Genomic DNA, 17,819 nt, shown 5'->3' with positions numbered 1-17,819 from the left:
GTAGATTTCCATCTACTTCTGAGTCAGCTCGAACAGTCTTTCTCCGTCTTCATTTTGTCCCGTACACCGAGGGAACTATATTATGATAGATCCATGCGCTTAGACACGCGAAAACGTGCTGCTCGTGAGGACGAACCGCACGCGGCTGCAGGTGAGAGGTAGGTGCGTTTTATGATTGATACGTGGCAGGACTAATCGGCAGTCCACGCCATGAGGAAATAAGATTCAGATTTGTGCCAAAAAAATTGTCCATTCAACCTTTAATATGTCAATTTTTACATCTGGTTTGATAGGGTTGAATGAATAGACAGTTACAGCCATCCGTTATTGTGGTATCGGATCAGTGATTTGGTTTAGATACTGGTGGTACAAGAGCTTTTGCTGATAACCATTCTTTTATCAGTGCAACCATAGTTACAATTATTGTGAAAAGAAACATCACAATTTCACAATTATTCACGAATATTTACTCTATGACCCTACAACAGTGACATCTTTCATTTTCATTTACACTGTCTTGGCAGATCACGGTTCCTCTCTGGGAGCAGATATGAAATCAAAATGGCTTGTAGTGAAATGGGGAGCCAGTGCAGTTTGCACAGCACAGGTGTGATTCTGGATAGTGTGTAGGTGCTGGAGAAGGCCCTGGTCCAGACCTGGTCCAGCCCTACAAACAGGGAATTACAATACACCATAGTTTAAGAGGGACACTGGTGTACTGTCCTAAACGAACAGGAAAGCTCCTGTCCAACAGAGGAATGAAACCAACTGAGCTCTGAAACTTTAATGCTTACACATGTCTCGAAGAGAGAAAAACGGATGCCGTTATCCAGTGTCAAAACCTGCTGATAAGTCTAAAAGCAAGAGAACTGCAGATTTCCCAGAGTCAATAGTTAAAAGCAAGTCATTGAACACTTTTAAAAGGTCAGTTTCTGTACTCTTCTGCCATTTAAAGCCAGATTCAAATTTTTCACCAATTTTCTTCAAACTAATGTAGTCCTGCAGTTGATTTGTTTCTTTTATTGATGAGAGGTTGGATAACAGAATGTTTCAGGGAAGTTGGGAAACAGCCTGACATCAGAGACGACACTTTTGACAATAAGGTCCAATAGGGTCATAAACGTCCTTAAACAGATGACTTGGAATAATATCTAGTGGTGTTGAACAGTTTTCTTCAAATCACAAAAAGACACTGGCTCAAAACACTCATAGACAGTGTAATATCCTGTTGTGGTATTAGGTACAAAAGAAATTACTGGCAATCGAAACGCGGAGACACAAAGTGCAGACGAGGGCACAACAACATTTGTGGGACATGGATTTATAAGAGACTTCGGAGTGTTAAAAGGCATCTGTGGTTTGTAAAGAAAACTACATTTGAACTCTCACTACTTGCAGAGAGACCTGGAGACCATCTTTATTCTATTTCCTCTCCGTGTCTACATGAGCACCTGAGCTTGTGCGTGTTCTCATTTGGCCAAGACTGTGCTTTAGGCTTTGCACGCTTTAGTCTTAATGGAGCCACTGGGTCCAAAATCTCTGCATGTGAAACAAGAGTGCAGACCATCCAAATAGCTGCAAAAGAACATGTTAAAGAAGTACTAAGCATTCAGACAATATTTATTTCAAAATCCAAACATCCCGCTCCAAACATTAAAAAGAAAAAAAAGTAGTGCGGTCAGATCCACTGGCCTTGGGCAAGACACTTAACCCACCTCTCCCCTATGTGTGAGTGCACGGGGGAGTGGTTCCTCCTTAAAGCGCTTTGCGTGCCTTGAAGGTAGAAAAGCACTGTATAAATGTCATGCAATATAATTTGTATTCAAGATATTGTAACGTAATGTATTTATTGTGCTTCTGCTTATGAAAAGAATGATGAGCCACACACATTTTGTCGGTTCTGTCAGTGCAAGACCATTCACACACTTGTATTTCACCTTTTGTATACTTAAAATAGACATAAAATAAATCAAACAGAATAGTTTTTCTATTTCAATTGCCTAGTTCCTCTCCAGAGCTTGTCGTGCACCTTGAAGTTATCTCTGGAGCTAAAGCTTGTTTTAACAGGTGCTGTGGCAGAGCTGAGTGTGCACACTTAAAGCTAATAATCCACGCCAATTTCACCATAAAGCTGTCGCGGGAGAGGGGAAACAGCCACTTCCTCTGAGCAGGACAAGCAACGGAGCAGGCGGCCCTGCTCTGCTCCACCACACGCTGCATGGGACCAGGGATGGGCTGGAGAAGGACGAGTCAATAGTCTTTTATTCTGTTGTTGTTATTGTCTTCATTGTCATTTTTGATGTAACCATAGAATAAGTATCGATATCAAGGTTTATTTATAAAGCACACTTCAAAAGCCCAAAGTGTAATAATACCTCTATACAAACAATTAAAACACACATGAAGTTTATGAAAATCATGACTCAGTTCGTGTTTAAAAGGCCAGAGAGAAAATGTTTTGACAAGGATTTAAACTGCCCCAGTGTGTCAGTAGAGGCTGTTCCAGAGCATGGGCCCCGCCACAGAGAAAGCACGGTCCCCTGTTTTTTTAGCTTCTTTTTTTTTTTTTTTTAACAATATCTGGTTTAAATGTTGGCATAGACATTCAGTCTTCCAGCAGAGAGGAATAGTGGCAAGCCAACAAGGAGAGGGAGGAGTAGAAGAACATGGAGGAGTTGGCCAAGGAAAAGGGCTACTAGCAGAAAGAGGAGCAGTGGAAGGCCAAAGAATGTGCCTTGATAAAGGAAAGAAAGAAGTCTGCAGACAAGAGAGCAGGAGTTGCTGGCGATGAGTCGGCTAAAGACAAAGCCTACCAACAGAGGGAGGAGGAATGGCAGGCCAAACAAATCCTGGTTGGAAGAAAGGAATGAGTCTGTGGAGAGAGTGTCCAAAAATCAAGATTACAAAGACAAAGGAGAAGGTTCATCCAAATGCATACCAACAGACCGAGGAGAAGTGGCAGGCCAAAGAACAAGCCATGTTCGAGGAGAGAATGGAGAAGGAGAAAATGCTGCTGGCGGACTTTAAGACCTACAAAAAGTAGAGGTAATAACTTATCAAGAAGAAAGAGTGGAGCGAAAAACAAACGCCTGGTTCCTTTGGAAAGACGAGTTAGACCGTTTTCTTCTGTGACTCAGCCAATCCAGTTCCTAACTATGTGATAGCACTGTATAGCTAATTAATTAATTTATGTTGTGCTGGGTAATTGGGAGTATTTTGGACTTTAACTTTTCATCTTGTTCATAACAGCCAAGTTAAATTTGTAGAGCACAATTCGTAAACAAAGTAATTCAAATAATTTTACAGAACAAGAAAAAACACATTCAAACAAACACAAACAAACAAATAAAACCATAATCTTCAGATGTTTTCACATCGTCACCAGACTCTGATTTCTACGGCTTCACCACAATGATGACAGGCACCTCCAATGTTATCTTAATGGGAATTTTTTTTATTTTTACAAACTTCCTAGGGCGTTAGCCCAACCAACCTTAAGTTTACTGAAAATCTTCTTCAGGAGCTGGAAATCAAAAGTTAGAATAACATAATATATATTACAGTCTTATGTTCACGGACCGTTGTGTTACTTTGTAATGGTGATGCACAGAAGCATGTTATTAAAATAGGAGTAAGTAGATGTACAGAAGCACATGTTTTTGAAATTCAATTTATTTTTGTAAGGCCCAAAATCACAACAACGGTTGCCTCTGAGGGCCACAGGGAGAAATGAATCAACAATGTCTGTGGTGGCGAGGGAGTCAGACAATGTCTGTGGTGGCGAGGGACGATGTCCCAGAGTCCTCTGTCCTTAGACCCTCCTTCTCGGCCAGGAAAAACTACAAAAAACCTTCTTGGGAAAAAGTAGAAACCTGGAGGAGTTCCAGAGTGAAGGAGAGATCCGACTCTCACAGGCGGACGCGAGGGAGACTGGAGCTGGACCCACTCTTCAGGCAGATGAGGGACCATCTGAGTCGAGCTGGACCCACTCTTCAGGTGAAATGCCACCGAAGGCGTGTCAGCGCCATCTGTAGGGACATGCAGGCTAGTGGTGTACGAAGCCGCGAGGGCTGTTTGATGCCGTTTGTGGCTCTAATTGTACTTTCTTTGTTTACCATGTGGTCTTATACTGATTAAGCTCAAGATCACGCTAAAACTGTTCAGAAAAACATTCTGTCCCGTTAATGTATATTTATTTTAAAATAGTCAATTTCGATACTTGCGCAAAAGTTTTTCTATCAATAGTATGTGATTCTTCATTTTTTTGTACTTTTGACAACCCTAGAGTGGAGGACGATCGTGAGTCTTTGGGATAACTTTTGTTCAATGAGTTAAAGATGAATCTGGCACATTCCTGCACTAAACCAGCGCCCACAGCCTCTCTCCTCTCGGTAAATACATTCTTCTCCCACCTGTAGCATCTACGAGAGCGTTCAAAGGCCCACCCCACCTCGTAGTACATGTTAGATCACCGCTCTTCAAAAACCAGGGGCGTGTGTGTGTGTGCTGTACCATTAGCTCCTTTCACTTCCCAGATTAAAGGAGAAAACATGCATTGCGCTTTTTATGCCCTTGTGCACCGCTAAATAGATTGTTGGCAAATACAAGCTGTGTTGACAGGAGATGAGCGGCCGTTCCTGTCGAGGCTTGCACTCGACGAGGCTCCTTCAAACGGGCCACAGACTGTTGCTACTGCCTGTGAACACAAACACCAGCGCATGGACGTATCAAAGAGGGGGGAGTGCACGCTGTTTGAACAGGTGATTCCCATTTACATCGGCTGACCCGCTTGGCTTTGTGCCTTTGGGGAGAGACTCACTGACAGGAGTCGATCACGCACACAGGCCCTTTACAGGTAGGAGCAGGGCTGGGTTACTTGGCGCACAGGAAGTAGTGGTATTTTTATAGTGGAGTAGTGGAGTTACTTATGAGTTTGTATTTAGTTTGTAGGATTTCCTAAACTGAATACTTGCAGATAAAATGTAATTGAATTCAAATGAATGAATGACTATAGATGTAATTGCTTGTCATGGGATTGGGGCAACATAGTGGCACTACGGTTTGCTTCACATCAAGAAGGTCCAAGGTTCTACTCCCGCAGTCCAGGGCCTTTGTACAGTTTGCACGTTCTCCTCTTTTTTGCATAGGTTTGGTCCTGGTGCCCCAGTTTCCTCAACCACTAAGAAATAAATCCCTTTCACATATTTCTTTCACTGACATTTTCGACTGGTTACAAGATGGTTTAGATCGGATTAAGAAAATACATTTGGGAATAGAATTTGACTTGCACAATGACGGATGATCAGAATCATTATCAGAAAAGGTTTATTGCCATTGTCGGTAAAGAAAATTCATTGTAGGGCTGGGTATTGCAATTAACAATAATAAAGCAAAATATATCTAATTAGGCCCGAGCGCCACAAGCTGGCGAGAGGCCTATTAATCTCGTAAGGCCGTGCAAAGCACGGCTGCGAAAGTGCGCACATAGTGCGCACGAAATCGAGCGCGAAGTGCTCGCCCACTTCCAAACACTCACTAACGCACTCCTTCACTCACGCACGCCCCGTGCATACTAATTAGTAGTAGGAAAATGGAACATTACCGTTGTAAACGGGCGAAGCCCGTGCAAAAGTGGGCACTAAACGAGCACTTTACATTGAGCGGTCGTCATCCCCATATAAAGCACTCATTTGCGCTAAGTAGCTCACGAATACGTTCCCCATCTCTTGCATGTTCCGTGCATATAAGCATGTAATGCAAAAATTGAACATTATTACTGTAAAGAGGGCCAAAAACACAAAGTGGGCGGAGCCCACTCAAAATTAACGAAAGTACCCGTCAGTGACCAGGGACCCACACCATGAGGTAGGAAAATGTATAGTTTATGATATTTGAAAAATGGGAAACATTGTTTTCGCATCGGAATATTATTCTTTCTTTTCTTCTTCCTCCTCCTCCTCCTCCTCCTCCTCCTCCTCCTCCTCCTCCTCCTCCTCCTCCTCCTCCTCCTCCTCCTCCTCCTCCTCCTCGGGACCAACCCCCCTATTTTTCACCCAGTGAACATTGACGAAAAGTCAAAAAAATTTGCACACCTCTAAAAATCGTGCCTCTCTACATTCTGGCTATTTCCCTTTTCTAAAACAAAAAAAATTGGCGCGTCAGCGCCCCCAAATGTACCAAAAATGCTTTGAGAGATAGGAAATGACCCAAAAAAAAATCTGATCGTAGAATCATGAAATTTGGCGCAGAGGTAGATGGTGACAAGAGAAGTAAAAAAATATTATTACGGCAACGCCGTCCGCCCAACCAAATGTCGGCCATATTGGTTCAAAAATGGCTAAGCATGACTCGGAGTTTTTCCAAATGTCGTACTTTTACAAACTCCTCCCAGGGCGTTGGCTCTAAAAAGCTGAAATTTGGTGAAAATGGTACTGAGGAGTGGGACATCAAAAGTTATTCAAATTACATTGATACCTGTCACGGTCTCTGTGCGGCGAAGCCGCAAACTTTAGCTAGAATTTCAGAAATCTCCCAAATTTAACATTTCTGCCGTTTGCGCAGATAAAGTCCGAATTGCGTCAAATTAGAATCAGTTGTTAAACTCTTTGCCCTAAACCTACTTGAAGTGAAATAAATTAATTTGGCCCCACAGCGCCTCCTACAGATTTTGTATGGAGGTTAAATGTTTAGTTTTGCGAAATTATATGAAATTTGACACACAACTCAATTTTAGCATCCCCATCAAAAAAGTCAATGAGACCCATGTCATAATTGTTATGGCTTTGCCGTAGCGATGACCAAAACCTCCCATGTTATTCCAATGGGGAAATCGCCAGAACATGTTTATACTTTAGACTTTCACAAACTCCTCCCAGGGCGTTAGACATATTAACCTGAAATTTGGTGAGACTCATCTTCAGGGGTGGACCATCAAAATGTATCCACATTTTTATTCAAAGAGTCACGGTGTCTGTGCGGCAAAGCCGCACATTTTGCCAAGAATTCAAAATAAAATTGCTTTTTGAATGGTAAAACAAAGGGGAGAAGATGTGACAGCGTCACAGATTCAGCAGTAGATGTAATAAAAGGACAATTGGGGAGCGTTAGCGCCCCCTCCTCTTGCGGCGTGGCGGCGGCGTAGCGAGGGCCGATCATTGCCGCATGCGGCTTTAATTCAATTTATTTTTATAACGCCCAAAATCACAACAGTAGTTACCTCGTAGGGCGACAGTGAAAAACAGATTGAACAATGTTCATAGGGATGGACCTTTGCCTCCTGCCTGAAAAACAGAGATAACTACATGGACAATGATCTTTTGCTCCATTTCAATGCTGACAATATGAAAATTAAGTTATTCAGTGCATTAGTGTCGCATGCAGATTTCGCGGGGTAGACCAAATACAATATCTCACAGCTTACGTTTAGGCACTTTGAAGATTTCCGCCAAATAAAACAAGTTTGTGTTGTGAAAATAGAGAAAAATTGTTTGTAAAGAAGGCCATTATAAAAAATGGATGACAGCATTTTTTGGGAAATGGACAAATTTGACAGATGTTTGACTAAATAAGACAAATATGCCAAACTCTAGGACCTTGTTTAGATGAAACCATACAAAATCCAATGTTTGTGAAGGCTTCTATAGGTGTGCTGTCACTATTACAACGAGCAGCAGGGTTGATCGAGTGTGCCCTCTGCAGTACTCGTCCTACACCCATTCAGCGGTCACACATTGTTCCAATATCTCCCAAAGTTTACTCATTGGTCATTCCCAAAGCTGTTCGACTGAAGCTGACCAATAACGTCTCCAGGTTTTCATTGTGACTTCCTGTTATCAGTGCAGAACCTGGTCCTTGAGTGGAACAAATGTCTGGAGTTAAATGAGAGTCAGGCTGGGGAGTGTGTCTTGACGGCTCTCCTCACAGGCTGGAGGTGATTGCCTGGTGCTCTCTCAGGTCAACATACGATCACAGCCATTTCCTCTGCTATATTTCACCTCGGGTCTGGCTGGCTCTACAAACGCACTTTGGAAAGAGATGGAGTTCACTTTTTGCACCACATTGTATAGCATGGTAAAGCGACCTTTAATATTAAAAGTAAGATCAACAATGAAAGGGTTTTCACTATATTTACCAATTTGGTGCTTAAGCTTACGCCAGTGACCAATAAACATACATGACTACCTTAAAGGACACATATCTGAAATAGATTTCTTTGAGCTTTTGACCACGTTTTTTCCTGATTAAAAACATATCTAGAGTTGTATTTATCTTCATTCACCCTTGTTTTATTATTCTTGTTCAGGAAGTCCTCTCCCTTTGAGCCTCAGAAAACTCTCAGATTCAGATTCCCCAGATTCTTACTGGTTTTAAGTCGATTAAATCATGTCAGACAGAATTGATTTTTGCAGGCTATCAATCCATCACATCTTTTTTGGTGCATTTCATGAATCTGTTGTCACGGCACTACAATTTTGTGGCAATTCTTTTTAAATGAACAGTTTTGTAATGCAGTTACATTCTATTCTACTATTGAAGTGCATTTTGTAAATGGAATGTCGATGTGACAACTACACAACCTTCAAAACAGTTCTTAAAAATTGGTTGAAAACAAAGCAGATCATGCAGCCACAGATGATCTTTTGCTTTAATCTGTGGTTTCTTTGCAATGTCTCAGATGTCTTGACATACTATGTGTCTGTGGTCAATTAGGTTTAAATGTCTGTTGTTCTCTGTTTTTCCTGCCTTATGCCTTATTTATGGTATTAGAGTATATTTATTTTGAAGCTAGTGCCGACACATTGATTTATATACACTGTCCTAAATCAAATAAATAAATAAAATGTACTGTTTTATTTGTTCATTATGAAAAAGTCTTGCAGAATATCATGTGGAATATATTGATTATCACATGTATCGCCTTAGCGTGATATTATGTATTGTGTATTGTATTGGATTGTGAACCCTTGTGATTCCGAGCTTAAATCCTTACATTAGCACGTCAGGAGCCAAGCTAGCTTTTGTTTATTTCCCCACATTAATTCTCTCTGCTGCTGATAACATGCCAACAGAAACATTACATACTGCACCTTCTAAATTATTATATTTATACATCATTCTTTTCATGTGCCAAACCTCCAGAATATATATACTATAGTAATGACTCAGCATAATGTCAAAACTAAAATTACTCCCAACCAGGCCCTCGCCCTCAGCCAGCGCCCCTCACCCCAGGACCAGGCGCTATTCCCTGCATCGGTAATTACCCACGGCGAGCCCCTGGTCCCGGTGTGATCTATTAAAGGCCCAAAGTCATTTCCCTAATCAGTGCTGCGGGGTCTGGCTCCTGGTGGGCTCCTGTGTTCTGCGTCAGCCCTACTCAGGCTAAGCTCACTTTGATGTACCGGCTGTCAGCCAATCAACAGCTGAGGTTCCAGCCCATGTCATCACCTCCATGTTTGAGTTGCGTGACACAGCCGAGACTGTAGGTGCATTATGATGTTCAGAAATGATGTATTATTATATTATTGAAACAGACTGATCAGTGGTTTAAAAAAAAAAATGCTCACGTGCCATTTATAACTGTTATTATTATGTTAAATCATATATTTTTGGTTGGGTATACTGGTAACATGGACTTTGTCAGTAGTTAAATCAAGGAAATTGGCCATAAATGCAAGACATATATGACATTGCAATCGGCTGATACCTATAGCATTAGATTTACAATAATGTTTGTTCTTTTAAAGGTGCACTATGCAAAATTACCTGGAGGCGGAGTTTGCACCACCTGCTTGTTGTCATGGGGATGCTATTGCTTTGTCTAGAATGTTCACACTTGGTCTATCTTGTCTTGTCTCTCTATCTTATTATATTTATTCAATTACAAGTGTTTTTATTGCTCAAAAATACCTTCAAACATACTTTCTTGCCCTACTTATTATATTTTCAACAAATACAAATACTTACAATCAACAACTGTTATCTACCGTTTATGCCCGCAGAAGAATCTGACCGATTATATGCCTTCTTTGTTTCAGAGGGGAGTAGAAGGCTTCTGGAAATCTGTGGCCCACGCCGTTCCCCGGGAGCCCAACGAGATGAGGATCCTGAACCCGTACTTCATCCAGGAGGCAGCCTTCCAGTTCATCGGGCTGCCCTTCAACAACGGCCTCATGGGCAAAGGGGTGAGCCACTTTGACACATTCTCTGGCTTTTTGCTGCTTTTTATGCAGGTGGCAGGCTACTCTCAATCCAACGGCATGTGTTCATTTAGCCAGGGATTCAGACTGGTTCTCTCTGTATAGTCCGTATACTGTAGTACCCAGGTCAATAATAGGCAGACTCCTGTCCGGATCCGGTCATTTAGGCCTATTGAGGTCTGGCCACCTCCTCAGAGCTGTCACCTACCTTTTATTAGCATTTGAATAGTTTGATTTCTGCCAGGGTTTTATGAAGCTATTGTAGACTGAGGGGAGATTGTATCGTAGGGCACCATTCCTTATATTTTTTAACAAAAAATTGTCTCCTTCTCCTCACTCAGGTTTTTTTTTTCCCCTCTTCACTTTTTGTTTAGTTTTTTTTTTGTTTGCCTTTTTTGTCTTTTCCTCCTGAGCTGCCATGTTTGTTTAAACTCAGAGAGATACAATCGGTGTCCAGATTGCTTCTTTAAATAAATTATTGTAGTGTCAATTCTTGGGTGGCCAGAAAAGCATTCATTTAACAACAAAAAAAGAGTAAAACCGGCTCGAGTGAGCTGAATATTTAAATGGAACGGATCGAAATGTGATGAAGGGAGAGAATTATAGATTCTGTTTCCGGGAAAATATCGAAGGAGAGGAAAGTGAGTGAGTTTATAAAAATACTTTTAATTTATGGGAAAATTATTTGGGTCATAACTGAAACCTATATTTGAAAACCGTTAAATGACTTACTCCAGATGTTGAAAAGCAGAACGAGCGCATATATAATCAGATCTTACATTATAATGACATCACACACCCTACTCATTAGTTGAGAGGCTGTGAGGTAGTGGGCTGTGATTGGCTGACAGCGACGGGTGCTAAGAACAAGCAGGAAATGCCATCTCCCTGGTTCAGTATATGATTCATCAAGTTTTCAAGAATGTAGAGATTTTGTACATATATTTTTCTCAATGCAGCCTATAATTTATAATGACATAAGTAGTACTTGATAATTGTACAGCTACACCAAAATGCATTTCCTTCTTGGCCCGAAGAACAAACGAAAATAGCTTCTCTCAGCGGAGGTCAAATCTGGGGAAAAAAGGCATTAAACATTGGAATTCTCTGATCGTATTTTATCTATTAGCGAGAGGGGAAAAACACAAAGGCGGCTAACATCACCGTCCCTGAGGCCAATTTACCTAATCAGGCCTGTTCCAACTCAGACAACAGCCGACCGGACCACGGCCATTTACAATAATTGATGAAAGAAAAGGAACGGGCCGGCTGCTGTTATTGACGACCTTTTCCTGTGCTTTCACGAGGGAGGGAGTGTCTGTAATCTCTGCTTCTATCATCTTGGCTGTTACTTTCTCCTGACGGATAATACTTTGTGGTTTTGCGGGCCTTTTGGATGTAGGTGCAGCATACCTGAACAGTTTGTTAGTAATTACTATGTGGGAGGGGAAGGGCTCAAATGAGTGGAGCGGAAACACGTTTTGTTAAGCTTGGCTGATCTTTTTTGTTACTTGTTGTTGTATTATTTGAGCACTATGTACTTTAGATTTGTACCGTCGTATAAGAATGGACCAATTCAATATTCTCCAAATAAGTAGCAAGCTAAGTTAGAGGTGGGCGATATATTAAATGTGTCAATACCATGAATGATTTTTTTCAAGATATACAAATTTCAAGTTTGTGTATTAATTGAAATAAAAGAAGAGCTAATTCCAAAAATATATATGGTAATCTTTTAAACAAATGGTGTAAAGTAATGTTTTGGAAGTTTGGGGCCTAATTTGACTCTCCTTTCAAATTTGAAACCTCAATTTATACATTCAAAGAGCACATATCGGGTGGATTGCCAAAATGTTTTCTTACTAATAATTAAATATCAAGATATTAATTTTAATTACCATATCTCTCACGGCCAGTGCGTGCACCCAGGCAATAAAACACAAAGAAGAACAGGAACAACTTAAATTCGCAATTGTTTTGGTTGAAAAATCAAGATTATTTCTTGCCCAGAGAGATGGTAGAGACATTAGGCAAATGGTCAAGGCTGAAAACGTAACCCACGGCACCCAGGTGGTAGCCATTTGCAAGGCCTTTACCACTGCACCACCGGCAAAGCTCTGGATCTGCATTTCTGACCATTGCCAAAGAAAGGAGCACATTTTGGACTGGGATGGAGCCGAGGACAACAAACACACTGCTGGATTGATCAGGCAAATGAAATATGGAAACATGTGCACGTCACTATAAAAGAGGGCCTTTTTACTCTCCCACACCTGGGATACTGCATATGGTGCTGCCTTTTCCCGGTTGGAAGACGTCGCCAAAACCTGTGTAAATCAGCTGAAAACACGCATCATGGCAACATCACGTAACCACTCTAGGAGTGAGCAGAACTAAGTAACATTTTCACCTTATTAAAGTCTATATGTATTTTGAGGGTGTTGGAGATTTGCCGTCTCTCTGGAAAACCAGCCTCACAACATCAACCCAAAGACAACTCGGCGGAGAAACCCTGGCTCTTTTTTTTATTCGGCAATGTTAAATGTTTTTCAATGTGATTATACGGTCAAGAAAAAAAAAGCCAAACAAATTTAAAAAAGCTTTTGGGTCTATTTTCTTTTGACAATGTGTTTTCACAAGAGACTTGCAGGAGGAGCTTTATCGCCAGTGTTACTTATTTCTGCTTTACGAGTTGGTCTAAAATGCATAAGTCATCACATTTTATACAAATTTAGTGACATTTCATGCTGCTTGTCCAAACTTCCCGTACTCCCTATTCCGCTCACTCTTTAACGCGCTCCATTTGCTCATAAAAACATGTACGCCGCTCCCCCTGTATCAGAGCAGACTTGTGGTAATTGTATGTCACTGAACTACACCAGGAACGCACCGCTCGACAGAAACCTCTGCGTCTGCCCCGCTCTGCCTCATCATGCGCCTGTAATTGCCCCGCATGTGTGTTCTGCTGATGACTTGGATGGAGAATATTGGTTTGAAAACAGCCCAATGGGGAAGTCTTACCTATGCCTCCCCCCTCACTCCCCCGACACAACGACAGCCAGAACATGTGCGCAACATATGTCCGAGACGGTCATTCCAATCGCATTTGTCTCCTTCAAAATTAGCTGTGCGATTTGACACTTTCCGACATCAACACCGCGACGTTTAATGTATATGTTTACGAAAAATTAAAGATTGCTTATGTTTGTTTTAAGCACGCGTGGTTTCATCTAGTCCCGTTCACAGTAGGTGGTTGGCCAGCTGCGTAGTTCCCCCAGGGTCCTCAAATCAGGCTAATGGTTTTAATAAGGCTGCCCTACACTCCTCCTTTCTTCTTTCGTTCTTCTCCCCCCTCGTTTGTGTCCAAGCGTGCACCGTTTCACCCCCGCTAAAATTTGTGTCGGCCCGGGGCGGTAAGGAAGCGCGGTTTAACCCCACGGAGCCAAGCCGCAGAGGGTCGAAACTTAGAGCTAATAGTTAATCACCAAGTGTTCAGAGTCAGTTAGCCGCGGCCAGGCAGAACAAAGCCAGCGGGTCAAATGCAGCAGAGAGTGGAACCGCACATGAGGATCTGGTGTCAGAACAGATAAACAGCCCGGCCTGGTACTACATGGACAGTGGGTTAGCGCCGGAATATGAGGGCAATTAACCCTGACCAAATCGCCAGGAGGTGTTTAAGAAGTATTTTAAAGCCGCCGTGTTGATATGTTCTGGCTTTGAAGGTGTTATTACAGAACCAATAGGAATTTATTTGTTGAAACCCGGCTTATGTACTGGGTTACTACTATAACTGGTAAATACTTCTATATTCAAGGTCAGAGGTGAGTAGAGTAGCCACCATTGTATTCAACTAAGAGTAACTTTACTTCAAATTAATATTACCCAAGTCGAAATACAAAGTAGTGGTCCAATAGTTATAACTTTACTTTACTCTACTCAACTTTACTCTACTTTACTATTTGAATATGGTGTAATTGGAGGGACAAAACCTTAAATAATGCACTAAATCTTGTATTTTCAAAGACTGGACCACAAACTGAGAAAACCTAAAGGAGCGGTGCAAGAAATACAAATGTTTCAATCATTTAATAATTTCAACGCAAAGCTTTTGTCATTTGTAAATTTCACTCACAGTAGAAAGTGTCTCTCCGTAGCGCATGTCTGTAATCTTGGCGTTCCTCATTGCGTTGTCCTGGTTAATTGTTAGTTCTGCTTCAGGTTCAGGTTTGGTCACGGTCTAATATTAGCAGAGTACAGTATGGGAACATAGCCTCAGTCTATAGTTTCTCTCAGCCTTATCTTATTCTGAGACCTTAAGACCTTTGTATTTTAAACCGGCCAAGAACACCATTGGCTACTTGTCCACTGTTCTGTTGAGCTTGGAATAAAACCATCGCTTCATCTTAATTAAGACCTGGACAAACGTTTACAAATGTTCCTGGAGTCTCGTCCAGTTTTCTATTTTTGGTCATCGCTCGGTCTTCATTAAGAGATGCTAAAGGACCCAATAATAACACGGGTCATTTTTGTGTGCTTGCTGCAGAACATTCCGACGCTGGGGACGGTTGCCATAACGATGGCGCTTCACAACTGTGACGAGGTGGCGGTCGCTGGCTTCGGCTACGACATGAGCATGCCCCACGCGCCTCTGCACTACTATGAGACCGTCAAGATGTCCGCCATCAAGGAGGTGGGTTCTTAAGGCCGCTGGGAGACCACCAGTGTCACAGTGCAGGGCCGTATCTTAGTACAGGCAAACCAGGCACATCCAAGGAGCCCCAGGTCCACAGGGGCCCCAAGCTTCAGGTATATCTAATAGTTTTCAAGTTTGGGAGTCAGTTAGAACAGAACAAGTTGGTAGCACATATGGTAAATATTTATCATAATTTTACTTAAGTTAAGTTGCAGGTTGGGAAGACATTTTAATTGAATTGAACTGAATTATAATTGTGTTCATGTTCTATGTTTTAGTGACCTAACCTATCATATAGACGTTATACAATATACGTTATATATTTTATTTACAAGAAGCATTGTTCAACGAGATCAGAATCAGAATGACTTTCATTGAAGGGGAATAGTTTTCATCACAAACAGCCCTCTGAAGAAAATGAATATGAATATGAATTAAAATAAAGTTATCAGAAATATAGTGTTGTTAGAATTTTACATCAGTAAACATCAGGAACCATAAAATACAATTTAACATTTGATCTACATTTTAACTTAATATAGAGTATAGTGCCCTTACCACATATTTACCTGTTTATGTTCAAATTGACCACAGTGAGAAAAATTATCTGAATATTGGACAATGACTTTACAAAGAGGATTTTACATAATATGCAGACTGAGGCCGGGCCAGAACAATGACAGGAAAAAAATCAGTGATGATGACAAAAGTTGGATGTTGAATGACTTTTTATTGTTTTGTTTGGCAAAAAGGGACCTCAAAGGGCCCCTTAAAGGCTCAGAAATGGCCCTGCTGCTGTAATGTTAAAAAAAAGTCATTGAGTTGTGGGAAATTGGTCTCACTCCAGTTAATCAGATCTAGATCTTATTGTCTAAATCCTGAAGTCTAATTGCCGATACCGAGTGCAGAAAAGAAACCCATTTGACAAGCGTGTTCTGGCCCGGCCTCAGTCTGCAGCCCCCACAGGCCCCCACAAGACTAAGTACTGGAGCTAACATGAGGGTCTGGACGAGCAGAGACCACTCCTGTGCAGCTGGGCCCCGGCCAAACTACATCAGACCCTACACAAAGATACACTGTGGGATCTGAACAGTCTGTCTGGGTTTAAGGAATTAAGGACTACCACGTCTCACATTTGAAGGTTTATTTAATTTACAGCGCCATATAATCTATGAGCATATTCGTGTGTTGATATGTTAATAGTTTAATTAAAATCTCTCTATACTCCCCAGACTACTCATTTGTCAATTTTCTTTTGGCCCTAAAGCTTCAAGACCAGCTAGAATAAAGTCTGTCGAGCAGGATCCCACCGTTTATACGAGTCCAAATGGGCTTTTTGAGCCTTTTTTGTCATGGAAAATTATGTTTAGCGACACATAAAACTGTTTAAAACATTAAAAAAAACATTAATAAAATATGTAAGATTAAATGTAACATTGGAGTGGGAGAGTCCATTACTTGAGATTTAAATGTTCCTCAGTTTGGCATTAAACTTGCATTTATTCATTTGCTAAAAAATACCTTTGAAAACATGCAATCTCACTGTGGGCGGGGTCCTGGTTTCACAGATCTGGGGTCTCATTTATAAAGCGTGCGTATGTGCAACTATGATCCACGTTACCTTGTGAACTACAAAATGTCGGAGCAGGAATAGATTTGTTTTTTAATGGCAAATTCATTACAAATCTGAGAAAAAATAAAAGAGACCCTCGTTAATCGCTGTTAATTCAGATGAATTGCAATATGATTCACTAAATCAGGGGTGGGCAATTATTTTCCCCCGAGGGCTTATTCGCTTCCAGGCAAGTAGCGGAGGGCTGGCCCGCGATCATTGGTGTGGAAAAAAAAAAGTCTAAAAAATGAAATATCAAATAAAATGTCACTTTTCTGTCAAATATAGGCTATTTGAATCTATTATTTAATTCCTTTCGCGTCCTATTTATTAAGGATACAAGTGCAGACAGATACCTAAGGGCAAAAAAGAAGGGGAAAAAAATAACTTTTTGTAATATTAGCCGGATTATAAAGACAAACGGGCCACATGTGGCATCGCATGAGAGGTTAACGGTTAAAAATGTCGTGAGGGACAAAGCTGTTCATAATAAAGGCTTGAAGTTCGAGGACGATTGTTTTTCCGTACATACACTAAGTAAAAATCCCTCTTAAAGTTTTATAAATGAGACATAACTTCTCCTGATGGTGTCACCTCGTCTCCATGGAGAGAGTGCTACATATTGTGAGAATGAACACCTAAATATTACCGCAACTCTGACATGTCATTTAAGTAGTGCTGTATTCTCAAACATTACATACAATTAAAAAAAATACTCTTCCACTGTAGATGTATCTGAATGAGACACTTCTTCTGGGCACTGTTGTTCTGACCACCGTAAAACTGTTGCACTGCTGTTCTGACCACCTTAAAACTGTTGAACAAATATAGCCACTTATTTCTGACGACAGGCCGAGGACCGTTGTTTGAAAGGTTCTATGAACGGTCCTCATCCTCCCCATCAGCCTGTTTACTCCAAAGCCCGGTGGACCCAGACACGCCGCTGCTCTGTGGGCTCCATAAACCATGATGTCAGCCTGATGATAACCCCTGTCTAAACTCCACTCCAACTCTGGCGTTTGTTAGCATGCTAGCCTCATCAGCAATCTCATCAGCGCTACGACCAGCTAATTAATGGTAATACTTGTGGCGTTTTGTTTGGGAGACCTCACCACTGCCAAGGCACACATGAGGAAGGCCTTTGCGTTCCCACTGTCTGTTTCTCTGCAGTCTGTTCCTCTGCAGTGTGAGCCAGCGCGCTCAGAGAGTGGGGTTTCTGTGCAGGATTACCAAATTGTAGTGTCAAAGCTCTCAATTTGAATCAACTAAAGTCTGGAAAAGTATCCAGATTTAAACTTTTATTCTTGACATAGCA

The 17,819-nt window shown here is 41.4% G+C and overlaps 1 protein-coding gene across 6 annotated transcripts in view; it reads left to right on the top strand.

Annotated features, from left to right (window-relative positions):
* Positions 1-17,819, top strand: part of st3gal3b (ST3 beta-galactoside alpha-2,3-sialyltransferase 3b) — an 80,978-nt gene that overhangs the window by 56,914 nt on the left and 6,245 nt on the right. For all 6 annotated transcript variants that reach the window (XM_072441841.1, XM_072441842.1, XM_072441840.1 and 3 more), the window contains 2 exons: positions 10,038-10,184; positions 14,743-14,889. In XM_072441841.1, coding sequence (XP_072297942.1) covers positions 10,038-10,184; positions 14,743-14,889 — 294 coding nt within the window. The remainder of the gene's footprint in view (positions 1-10,037; positions 10,185-14,742; positions 14,890-17,819) is intronic.

This window comes from Eucyclogobius newberryi, unplaced genomic scaffold (assembly GCF_026437365.1).
Source record: "Eucyclogobius newberryi isolate DKJ021-1_F unplaced genomic scaffold, fEucNew1.0.hap1 SCAF_12, whole genome shotgun sequence".
NCBI lineage: Eukaryota > Metazoa > Chordata > Actinopteri > Gobiiformes > Gobiidae > Eucyclogobius > Eucyclogobius newberryi.
Note: the sequence above shows the minus strand (reverse complement) of the source record. Positions and strands in the feature narration are given on the sequence as shown.